The sequence below is a fragment of the Lissotriton helveticus genome, chromosome 10 (genome assembly GCF_964261635.1).
Source record: "Lissotriton helveticus chromosome 10, aLisHel1.1, whole genome shotgun sequence".
NCBI lineage: Eukaryota > Metazoa > Chordata > Amphibia > Caudata > Salamandridae > Lissotriton > Lissotriton helveticus.
In genome coordinates this window covers 53,514,711-53,526,366 of record NC_136071.1, presented here as the reverse complement: position 1 = coordinate 53,526,366, position 11,656 = coordinate 53,514,711, and the positions used below count along the sequence as shown (strand labels likewise).

At 45.3% G+C, this 11,656-nt stretch overlaps 1 protein-coding gene across 1 annotated transcript; it reads left to right on the top strand.

Annotated features, from left to right (window-relative positions):
• The first annotated feature begins 5,369 nt into the window (after positions 1-5,369).
• Positions 5,370-6,323, top strand: LOC144783846 (olfactory receptor 1G1-like). Its single transcript, XM_078662596.1, has one exon. The coding sequence runs from the start codon at positions 5,370-5,372 to the stop codon at positions 6,321-6,323; it is 954 nt and encodes a 317-aa protein (XP_078518722.1).
• Positions 6,324-11,656: the final 5,333 nt, after the last annotated feature.

Genomic DNA, 11,656 nt, shown 5'->3' with positions numbered 1-11,656 from the left:
AAGCCCACTGACCATCAGGCAACAAAGGGCTGAAACATGTCGACCTACCCCACTATTGTTAGTGTGAGAGAGTCATAATCACTCTCTATCACCTGTAAATAATTTTACCATCTCCAAACCAGAACCAATAAATACGTTATTCTGGGAAAGAGAGATTTTTAATTTTGACTCATTCACTTCACCTTCACTTACCTTTCACTGATCACTACTGATCCTAACCAAGGGTACAACCTCCTGGTGGAGGGTGCATAAAACAAAAAAGACCCTATGATTATGCACACACGTGTGAGGGAGAGCGGAGAATCAAGATAAACCGCTCGAACGACCATCAAACACACGTGCATGAGGGTTAAATTGGGACTGGCAAGAACGCAAACTGCATACCCTGGTTATGCAGGACAAGTGATCATTCTCCTCTCTGATTAGCTGAAAAGACTGCCACTCTGCTGGACTGCTACTGTGCTGGACCCCTACTCTGCTGTGCTGACCTGATGCCTGCTGACCTCTTGCTTGGGTGAGAAGGACTAGACCTGCATCACAGACTAGACCTACATCACCTGAACCCAGAATGACAGCAAGGGCTACTTGGCGGGCCTCCTGATCTGCAGTGTCAGAGAGATAAAAGACTTCCAAACACCCTGCTTGTGCCACCTGGACGCTGCAATCTATGTTTCTGCACTGCCAAGTGGTACAATCCCAGTCTAGGATCCTTGGGAGTGGGCCTAAGGCGTTTGCTCCAACAGAACTGACACTTCCGCCATCAAACCCCGACACATTGCCACCACTGCATGGACCAGAACGGGTGCCACACCACTACTGCATTGACCAGAACCGGCGCATCACCACTGCTGTGTGGTTGATACTAATGCATTGCTGCTGCTGTGTGGATCAGAACCATCATATCGCCCCCGCTACGTGGATCGGAATCTATGAATCGCCACTGCTCCATAAATCAGGGTTGATGCATTGCTTCAGGACCACCGCTTTGCGATGCTCTCCCCAGCACAAGCTAAATATATCAAACAAAAGGCTCAGGGGGAAAGAAAAATTGTTAAAACATTGGAAAAATATCCATTATGATAGTCAGAGAAGCCCAGTAGTATCAAAATTATACATTTATTTATTTTACCAATTGAAAAAAATTTTTAGACATATAAATAATCTCATACAAGAAAAACGCTGGTATACAAAAAAAGCAATACATATAAACCAGACAAGTGGCAACAACAGTACATATCACAAAACAGAAAAAGGAACACCATAAACATAAATACTGTGTCCTTATAATAACTTAAGCCACAGAAAAGCGTCGACGGCGTTTCGACCGATACGTTATTTAGCGGTCATCTTCAGGACTCGAAAAGTATTCTTGAACAAGAGATCTTCTATATTAAAATATGAGGCATAGACCGATAGACATTCAGGTCCTCCAGCATCGATATTCAATATCGCACTGAAAATAAATCACTGCATGGTGAAGTCTTGCTACTTGATAGCGTAATGTAGGAATCATCAAAGACCTTAAGAGGGCCACCTAATGACCGCAGTGGTGATATAGAAATTTATTCACCAGCACATCGTTTTTGGGCGCATATTCATTTAAAAAACGCCAACTAGTTTCCACGTGGAAACGAGTTGGCGTTTTTTAAATGAATATGCGCCCAAAAACGATGTGTTGCTGAATAAATCCGATCACTAACAGTGGTTTAAATCCATACCACTGTGCTGTTACATTTTTAACCCTGTCAGCTAGCACACAGGAATAAAGTTTAATTGTGTTCTATCTAGGCAGTTTTAATTCACACCCGTCCTCTAACACAGCGCCGCAATTTACCTCACTTAACCCTTACAGCACACATATGGGATTACCATCCTACTCCATTTAACCCTGAAAACATCTCTGAGCTCCTTCCTTAAGATCCCCAAAGTAGTAGCTCCCAGTGGTGACTAGGTTTTTCCACTGGTAAGGAGGCCCCATATGATGAAGCATGTCACCTTCGGGTGAGTGAGGGGTCTTATCCTTAAGGGATGCCTTCCCTAGTGTTATAACACATGTTGGGAGTTGAGAGTGTAAATAAAGCTTTTCCCTAAACTTCACTACACTTTTGCATATACATAAGAGACCTAGGTATATTTAGTGTTTTTTTGACTATTCCAAGGGTCCTGGATGGGGTGTCACCACCTGGCATGGTAGGACTTATAGATGGCAGGGTACAGGTGCATGGAGTCACTGTAAGATCATGGGTTCAACTGAAGAAGGTCTAGCACAGGCAAAAGGGCAGCAGGTCAGCAGGTCAGCAAGCAAGAGTCCAGCAGAGTAGCAGTCCAGCAAAGTCGCAGTTCTTCAGCGGCACCGAAGTCCTTCTTCCTGGCAGACTCCACATGTCCAGAAGTGTACTGAAGAGTGTGTGTCATAGATACAATATTAATAAAAGGTGGCTTCTTTGAAGTGGAAGAAGCTTCTAGAGATCTCTCTTTGAAGCACAGGTTTCCTGCCTTCCCATGCCCTGTCTCCAGACTAACTACAATAAGGTGTGCAACCCTTTGAGTAGAGGCAGAACACATCCTCTACAAGTATAAGTAGGATTGTGCCCAGCTCTACCCTCCAATCCTGCCCGTAATGGCCCATTCAGGCACTCCGAAGCTCTCCATTGTATGTGGAGGTGCTATCTAGGTGGAATGCACAAAGCCCGACTGTCAGCTACACCCAGTCATGTGACCCAGAAATAGGCTGCGGATACTAAGGCCCTAATTAAAATTTAGGACCTCCGCAATAGCAGTGGTGGTCCGACAACTGATGCACTGCAGGGCCGCCTGCAGTATTACAACTGCGGTGGTTGGACCGCCACAAGACCTCCTTAACTGCCAGGAAACCACATTCCCAGGCACTCCAGCAGTGGTCTCAGGGTTGCAATATGCTAGGTGGTGCCATGCGGCACTGCCAAGCATATTCCGACTTTCCTTGCTGCCAGCAGTGTCATGGAATTTCTTCCTCCATGTTACTGCTGCCGGTGAGAATAGAAAGTGAGCCCTACAAGGACCCCTCTTGCCCCTGTGCACAGGTGTACATGCAGAGGGGCACATGGTGTGCCCGCCATTTGTTTGCACCCCTAGTTCCAGGATGGCATGGACTTTACAGTCCATGCCATATTGAATGCGACTTGGCTGGTCCAGGGCACTGCCTTTCTAAGACTCTCATAAGAACTTTTATAAGGCAGCACAGTGGGCCACAGGACAGCCCGCCAGATTAAAACTTGTGATCCAGGCAGGCGGTGTGTGGGCGGCTTTGGCAGTCCAGGAGCGGGACGGTGGCATGGTGGCCTGCTCCAGCATCCTACAATATCAGACCCTTAATGGCTAAGGCAGGAAAATGCCAACTTTCACACAAATGGCATTTTGAAACTGATAATTTAAAATCCAACTTTACCATAAGAGAGGATTTTTCATTACAGTCCCAAAGACATCAACCATGAACTGGTCACCGGTTTCCATTTGGAAGTTACAGCTTCTTAAATGTGATGAGGGAACTCCAATATTATCCTATGGGAGAGGTAGACCTTGCAGTAGTGGGAAAAGAACTTAAGAGTTTTTCACTACCAGGAAATGTAAACCTTAAGAGTACATGCGCAACTTTTAAAATACACTGTACCCTTTCCTCTGGGCTGTCCATGTGACTTAAATGTATTAAAAAGGACATTTTCTGAGCCTGGTAAAAGGTTTATTTTGCCAGGTTTAAATGGCAGTTTAAAACTACACACACTTGCTGCAATGGCAGTCCTGAGACATGTGTAAAGGGTTAATTAAGTGGTAAGCACAATCATTGCCAAAGGTCTACTAGTAGCATTTAATTTACAGTCCATTGGCACAGGTAGTGCAACTTTACTAGGGACCCACAATTAAAATAAATATGCCAATTGAGTGTAATCCAATCCTACCATGTTTTAGGGAGAGAGCACAAGTTAATTAGCACTGATTAGCAATGGTAAAGTATGCAGAGTCTTATGGCCAGCAAAAATAGAAGGGGTGAAGGCAAAACCTTTGGGGGGAAGAACTCCTCAAGACTGATAGTTCTAACATGGGTGTTTTCAAGACTTTCGCAAACATCAATGGCAGGTCTTCCCCTATCAATAATGTGCCTGGTCTGAGAATTCACCAAAACATCCATCAATTCTTAATGTACATTAGAATCCTAATACCGATGGGCAACTCACATAAATATTCTGGAGAGTAACTCTGCTTGGATCATTTATTCATCCACTGCTTGGATCTCTGCCTCTATTATTTCCTCTAACTTTAGATGATCGCATGTCTTGGTTGCTACATATCCATTCAATGAGTATCAATAACACATTCTGTCTCTTGTACTCTGTCTTTGTGTTCTGTACTAAGTAAAAAAGAAAGATCCACTGAAAGTTGCTCAGCATTATAATGTTAATTAAAGACTGAAAAAGACTCTAAAGGCCTGAGTACAAGCATGGCTATCTAAAGATGGCCTGACTCATGGGGTAGCAGTGGTAGTAGTCCAGCCACCTCCACACAGGCGTTCCGACTGCCCCATTACAGTTTGGGTGGTCAGACTGCCACAGGACTGCCATTCCCTGGAGGTGGTGTGGCAGTCAGGAGGCTGCAATATGCTTGGCAGGTCCTCCACAGTTACGCCCAGCCTATTACAAGTTTCCTCCCCGGCGGTGGTGTCATGGAGATTCCTCCTCCATAAACACTGTGGCGGACAGGAAAAAAAAGGGACCCTACAGGGTCCCCAGTACCTCCTCCACAAGTGGATGAACACAGGGAGGCATAACAAGTGCCCCCCCCCCATGTGCATGCTCACCAGTTCCTGCATGGCATGGACTTTCAAGTCCATGCCATGCAAGAACCTTGTGTTGCATTTTACAAAGGCACTGCCAGCTTTAAAAGTGGCACCCCAGCAGGAACCACCATGTCGTCCGCCCGTCCGACCAGTTTTAAGTTGTAATCTGGTGGGCTGGGAGCGGCAACTCTTGGTGGTGTGGGGGCGTTGCAGTGGCATGCTGACTGTCCCCCAAATGGCCAAAAGTCATAAACGGGCCCAATGCATGCTAGGGTTTGATCTATTATAACAATATGGGACCTTACTGAAGAGAGCCTTAATGAAGGCAAACATCTATGATAAAATATTTGTTGTTTTGTTTGAGTGCTGCCACAATGTGCGTTTCTGTTTTTAAAATATAATATATACCCAGTTTTGGAACTGGTTCATTCATCAAATAGAACTCTTAGTTACTTATGCGTAAGAACTTGAACGCATCTCTAAGTATATTTACTTCTTGTCAATGATGATTGCATTTTATCCATTGATCTAAGATGTGTTTTTTTCAGCTACAACGTTAATGATGGGAAAAATGGACACTGAGAACCAGACCTACGTGAAGCATTTTATCCTTCTGGGTCTGTCTGACAGCCATGAGTGGCAAACTGCACTCTTTGTACTGTTTCTGGCACTGTACTTGGTTGGGCTTGTAAGCAATACCATCATCGTGGTAGCTATTGTGGTTGAGCCTCAGCTTCACACACCCATGTATTTCATGATTGGGAACCTTTCATTAGTGGACATGTGCTTAATGACAGTCACAGTGCCTCAGCTGCTGGTCAATACATTCTCAGAGAGCAGAACCATCTCATTCGCCCATTGCATGGCACAGTTATACTTCTTTATTGCTATGGTGGACATTGATAGCTTTCTGCTTGCAACAATGGCCTATGACAGATATGTTGCCATCTGCAAGCCCTTGCATTACTTCTTGGTGATGGATAAGAAGGTCTGTATCCTACTGGTTGCTGGTTCCTGGGTAGCTGGTCTGCTGGATTCCTTGCTGCATACCATAATGATTACCAGGCTCTCCTTCTGTGCATCCAATTTGATCCAGAGTTTCTTTTGTGACATTCCACCGCTACTGAAACTCTCCTGCTCAGACACATCAATCAATGAGCTGGTAATTGGTACAGAGGGGCTTTGCATAACCATTGCTTGCATTTTTTTAATTGTGATCTCATATGGCCTGATCATCTCAACCATTTTGAAAATGCATTCAATCGGGGGTAGACGCAAGGCTTTCAGCACCTGTTCTTCCCATCTCACCGTTGTAACCTTGTATTATGGGACCATTTTATTTAGCTATTTTCGGCCACCTTCCAGCTATTCACTCAAGAAGGACAAAGTGGTGTCTGTCATATACACTATCATCATCCCAGTGCTGAACCCTTTCATCTACAGTCTGAGAAATGATCAGATGAAAAAGGGACTGAAGAAGGTCGTAGGCAGATGCTTTTTTGTAAACTTCTAGAAGATTGGTTAGTGTGGCCTGAAATGTTGATGTATTTTTGTAAATTGAAAGGCACAATTACCATTTAACACACAATTTGTAAATTGCAATTTGTGAATCGCAAGGAAAAGCTAGAGGGATGAGATGCTTACACTTCATTGTACTTAGCAAGGAACTGTATGATGATCGTATGGTAGCAAAGCATTCGAACGTTCCTGCCCTGCCTGTGGCTAACCATTCATAGAGTGGAAGTGATCTGTGAGCAGTAGCTTCTTCAGTGTGAGCGGTAGTTTCAGTCACTGGAGAGTAGATAATAGCCCCTTGATTTGCTACTTGCTGCCCATGTCTCTTGCACAAGGTGTCATTGTTTCCTATTGTGACTTCTTCCCTGTTAAAAATAGAGGTTGTGATATTGGTGCTCAGCTGATGCAGAGAGGGTTTGCTGTTCCTTAGAGGCCGCCATCTTGGAATGCATGGCTATCTTCAAATATTCACCAAATAAGTGTTGCTCATGAGTTTTAAAGAGGTAAGATTTTACTGAATCCTTGAGAAGAGCCTCTTTGGACTGTTCGCACAGAGAAGATTAGTACCTCAGTCAAAAGTCAAATAACATTGTAGATGTTGCGCCAACTCAGCACCTTCATCTAACCCAAACAATAGTACATCTGGTGACTACTTCCTTAATTTCCTAAGCAGCCCCTTGGCAGGTATAAATTGTCTATGAACCACATTCTTTATTGATATCATTGTTTTTTCTTTGAAAAAGTCTTCTTGAGACACAATTACCATGCTGCCTGTCACTCAAATATGCTATTTTGTTTGGATTCCAAAATCACAGTCGCATTTGCTGTACAAAATCACCAAACTTGGATTACTCTTTTGTGACATATTGTCTCTGTTGATGTCTATTCTCCTTTTGCATGTATATTCTCAGTATTCTTTCACTTTAAAATTTCACTTTTCAGCACCTACATGGGAGTATTTGTATTGTTTATTGGTATTTTTCTTGAAACCTAATTCACATTATTTTTGGCCTCCTAAAGACAAATATGTTCTCTCGGACTGAAAGTCACTGACTGTGCCCAGTAAGTATACATACATCCACAGCTGAAAGTAAATTATGGAGGTTTAAAATAGATGTTACATCGTATATATTTTATGTATTATCGTATTTGTTTTACATTGTTATCTTCCTGTTCCTATACCTCCCCTCCTTTCCTTGTATGTTGGTGTTTCCTTTCTGTCTCAGAGAGGCTGCCTAAGAATGTTGACTAGGAGGCAGTTGCTGTATTCGTGGTGGAGAGAGGAGACCGGTAATAAGGAGTTCTAACTTACCTTGCATGAAGATTCGTCTTTTCAACACTGGTGACCATCTGTGGAAGGAGACAGATGACCCCAGCTCCTTCCTTTTTGGCGTGCTACTCCACCAGCAGTTCCTCGTGCTTCTACTCCACCAGCAGTTCCTCGTGCTTCTCCACCAACAATTTCTTGGTTGTGGACTTAAGGTACTGTTTTGCTTCTCTTCTTTCGCTTCCTGGTGTGGCCCCCTGCTTGCCTATTTGCCAATCATCTTCATGACCTAGGTGTGCCCTGCTCCTCTGTTTCTGTCAACTTTCCAACTCCTCATTACCGAGGTGTGTTCCACACTTCCTTCACCATCCACCTCCCACCTACCCCTTCTGAAACATGTTCCTAGCTCCATCGCTCCTGTCAGAATTCTGCCTCCTCTATCCTGAAGACCACTTTCTGGGTTGAGTGAATTACTATTTCCGTCAATGGCGTTTATCTGAGGTGCAGCTGTGTAGGAATCGCTTAGGAGGGTAGTTTCTAATTTTCTCTGAGGCGGAGTCTCCTTCTTTGAGAAATACGTTTCCGCTCTTTGATTCTCTGAGGAGGAGTCTTCCTCGATGTGAAGTTCTTTGACACTCCCTGGGGTGTGTCTTTTTGTCTGTGCTTATCTGAGGAGGGCTGTTCCTTTTGATTATCTGAGGCGGAGTCTTCCTCTGTGTGGAGTCCTTTGCTGCTCCCCGGGGTGTGCCTTTTGCCTGTGCCACTCCCTCTCACTCTTCAGTCTGTGCTAGGCGGCAACTCCTGCTCTCCTGTCACTCCTTGACCTGCTTCTCGCCTTCCTGGGGTGTAGCCATCCTTTGAACGCTTTGCTGCACAGAGTTCCACTTTTGGATTTATTGTAGCGTGTAGGACTTACTTGTTATTCTCCTCTCGCTCAGTTTCAGTGTGTCGTCTACGGTGACATGCGGACCACAGCTTTTCTCCAGGCTATTCCTCATTGTTCAAGTGTGTTATATACATGAAACGCACACCTTGAGGCTCTTGTCCTTTCATATCATTTCACTGCGTTTCATGTCACGGCGACACACACACACACCTTGGAGCATTATTTTCATCCAGTTCTTAGCATGTCAGACCACAGGGACATGCACACCTTTAGGCTCTTAATAAAATTTATATTTCTCCTGTATTGCACGTAGTGTCACAGAGACACGCACACCTTGGAGCATTCCCTCATTCCATTTCTCTGCCACAGCGTGTCATACCACGGTGGCATGCACACCTTTCAGCTTTTATCATATATCTACAGCTATCCTGCATTGCGTGCCTGATCACGGTGACACACACACCTGGGAGCTTTCATCCTACTTCATTCTACATTACCTCAGCGTGTCATACCACGGTGACGCACACACCTTGGCCTTTTCTCACAGATATTCTATTATCCTGCATTGCATGGCGTTCCATTGAACACATACAGTTCTCCTGCCTTTGGGTACTAATCATGGTGACACGCACACCTCATCATTTCCTGCATTTTTCTACATCTTTGGTTCTTTACTGCCATTATCAATTATGTGTCCTTTCACTGTGACACACACATCTAGTTAGAAAGAAGGACCAAAGCACTAGTCTATGAAAATGTTTTTAAAAAAGGCGGGAGCCATCATCGGATTGGGTATGGTGGGGCACCGGCACCCGCCTCCCCCTCGCCTGATATCCATGGTGGGGCGCGCCTGACACGGTAGGTGCGCCTCCCCATCGATTGGCCCAAAGGGCTCCAATGTGACCCGGAAGCGATTGGATCGCTTCCGGGTCAAGGGGGAGCAGGGGTCAGGCCGGTTAGAATCGGCCTGATCAAACAGGGGGTTTAAAAAGGCCAGGGAGCGCGGGAGGCGTTCTCTTGTTACCGCGCTCCCAGGCCTGCCCTCTCAGCCTTCTAGGAGGCTGTAATATTTTTCCCCACCCACCATCCCCTAAAAAGCAGATATTGGTTATTGTATTATATGTTGTTAATATGTTTTTTTTCCCATTGTGGCAGGTGTGTCATACGATTACTTTTGTTCCTTGGAGCTTTTTCCCGTTTATAGGTCATCAATCGTCGTATTTATTGCTATTCCTTGGTCAGGCGGTAAGGTCATGATTGGTGAGCAGTCAATTTAAGGTCCTTAGAGGGCGGCGGCATTCTTGAATGGGGTTGTCCAGGGGGAGGGACATGTGGTCTCTCCTAGAACTCCAGGGGCGGTACATCCGGTTGGCTGGATGGGTGCGGGGGAGGGGGGAGTCACGCTTTCTTTAGGCTGGTTTGCCACCCCTCACGGGCACAATGACGTCACTAAACGGCGCAGAGTGCAAGGGCCCCCCCTTTATTAATGGAATTCATGGAGCGAACGGGGGTAACCGAGGGGGGGGGAGTACCCTCTTGGTAAACGGGCCCCCTGCGCATGTGCACTCCTACGGGAGGGAGTGGCTAATTGATAAGGATCTGACACCAGTTAGCGACCTTGCCGTAGGCCCAAATAGGATACGCAGAAAAGTCATTAATGTATGAATATGATTCGGATATTAGATTCGGATAGGAAATACTTTGTATTAGAAGTATGTTAAGGTTAGCCATCTGATATCTGTACATATGATTGTAATCAAATGTCAAGTATGATTTCTGAGTAAAAAATTGTGTAAATATTGTTTATTTCAATTTTATTTAATTTGATATTTTAATAAATACGGCCCGGGGGTTGTACGACCCCCGCCTCCAAAGAAATCCTCTGTCATGTCCAATTTTAATAAATGTGGGTTAAACACAAGGCGGGGAGGGGGATGTGCGGTAGTCCCTGGCCATATCCAAACCTTAACAAGCTCTCAAGACCGCCAAACCGCATGTCAAGAACAGAATGCACCAACACTTTTTTCTTTCATATTCCGATTTCAGAGCGGAGAGCGTCTCCCGTCTGCAGTTCCCCAGGCACGGTTGTTCTGTTTTTTAGTCAAGGTCGAGGCGTTATTAAGCATCTTCTGTGAGTTAGCAGATGTATTTAAATGGCACTGCGCCCAGGTCCATCAGTAATGCAAACAATGGGATTGCCGGGGGGGCGCGAGCAAATGACAGTCCTGAACCCGAGCCAGTTCTGTTGTACAATATCCGGTATCCCCATCATATTGTGTATCCCCTGCTCTTCGGCTCTTTTCGTAAACAAAACTCAGCCTGGGTAGTTTCGGACAGAAGCAGCTGATCACTACTCGGGCTGAGTTAGGGGATACACGATTCAACCGGATGCCAAACTCGGCTCTGGCGATAAATCACCAGAAACTTTTGCATGAAGAGAGACAGACAGAAAGCACAATAAATACAGAGAATGAATCATAACGGAAATAGCAATTAGGTTAATAAACATTGTGAAAGCAAGGAAGCTATTTCTGAAGCATATGGATTCATAATGAAATAAGACGAGGGGAAGAGGATAGAAACAACGGCAGGGGTTCAAATAAGGGGAAAATAATATCAAAACGTGCGAAAGATTAAAGGGTAAAGGTAAAAAGAACGGCAATGAAAAGAATGTAAATGTAAATGTGTTGTATTTGTATAGCGCGAACAGTAACCCGGAGGCATCCCGGCGCTTGTACTCCTACCACAAGGGAACCCCTCCTGGCTTTTCCTTGTGAGGTGTCCACTCCTGGGCATCCCATGGTGAAACCAGGCATCCCTTGTGCATCGGGGGCCATTGTGGAGACTAAGCAAGCTATTGCCCAGAGTTGCAGCGTGGGGCCCATGCTTAGATTCGGCACTGAGGCGAGAATATCCGGTCAAAGGAATTTAAGCCCGATCCCGCCGAGGCGGGAATCGAACCCTGGTCCCTGGCCAGCGTTCTGCATCAAGGTCTGCCGCTCTAACCATTGAGCCACACTTCTCCAAGAAGCAAAGTATTAAAATGGGGTAATAAAGGGGTAGATCAGGGCCAGCTCTAGGCTCATGGTGGCCCTGTGCAGGGAGCGTAGGTGGGGGCCCCGGAAGAGGGGGTCCGGACAGGGCGGAGCTCAGGAAGGTGTTTTAATAATACGTCCAG

Bases quoted from the DNA above. Each gene is read 5' to 3' on its own strand.
- LOC144783846 (XM_078662596.1), top strand. From the start codon at position 5,370: ATGATGGGAAAAATGGACACTGAGAACCAGACCTACGTGAAGCATTTT.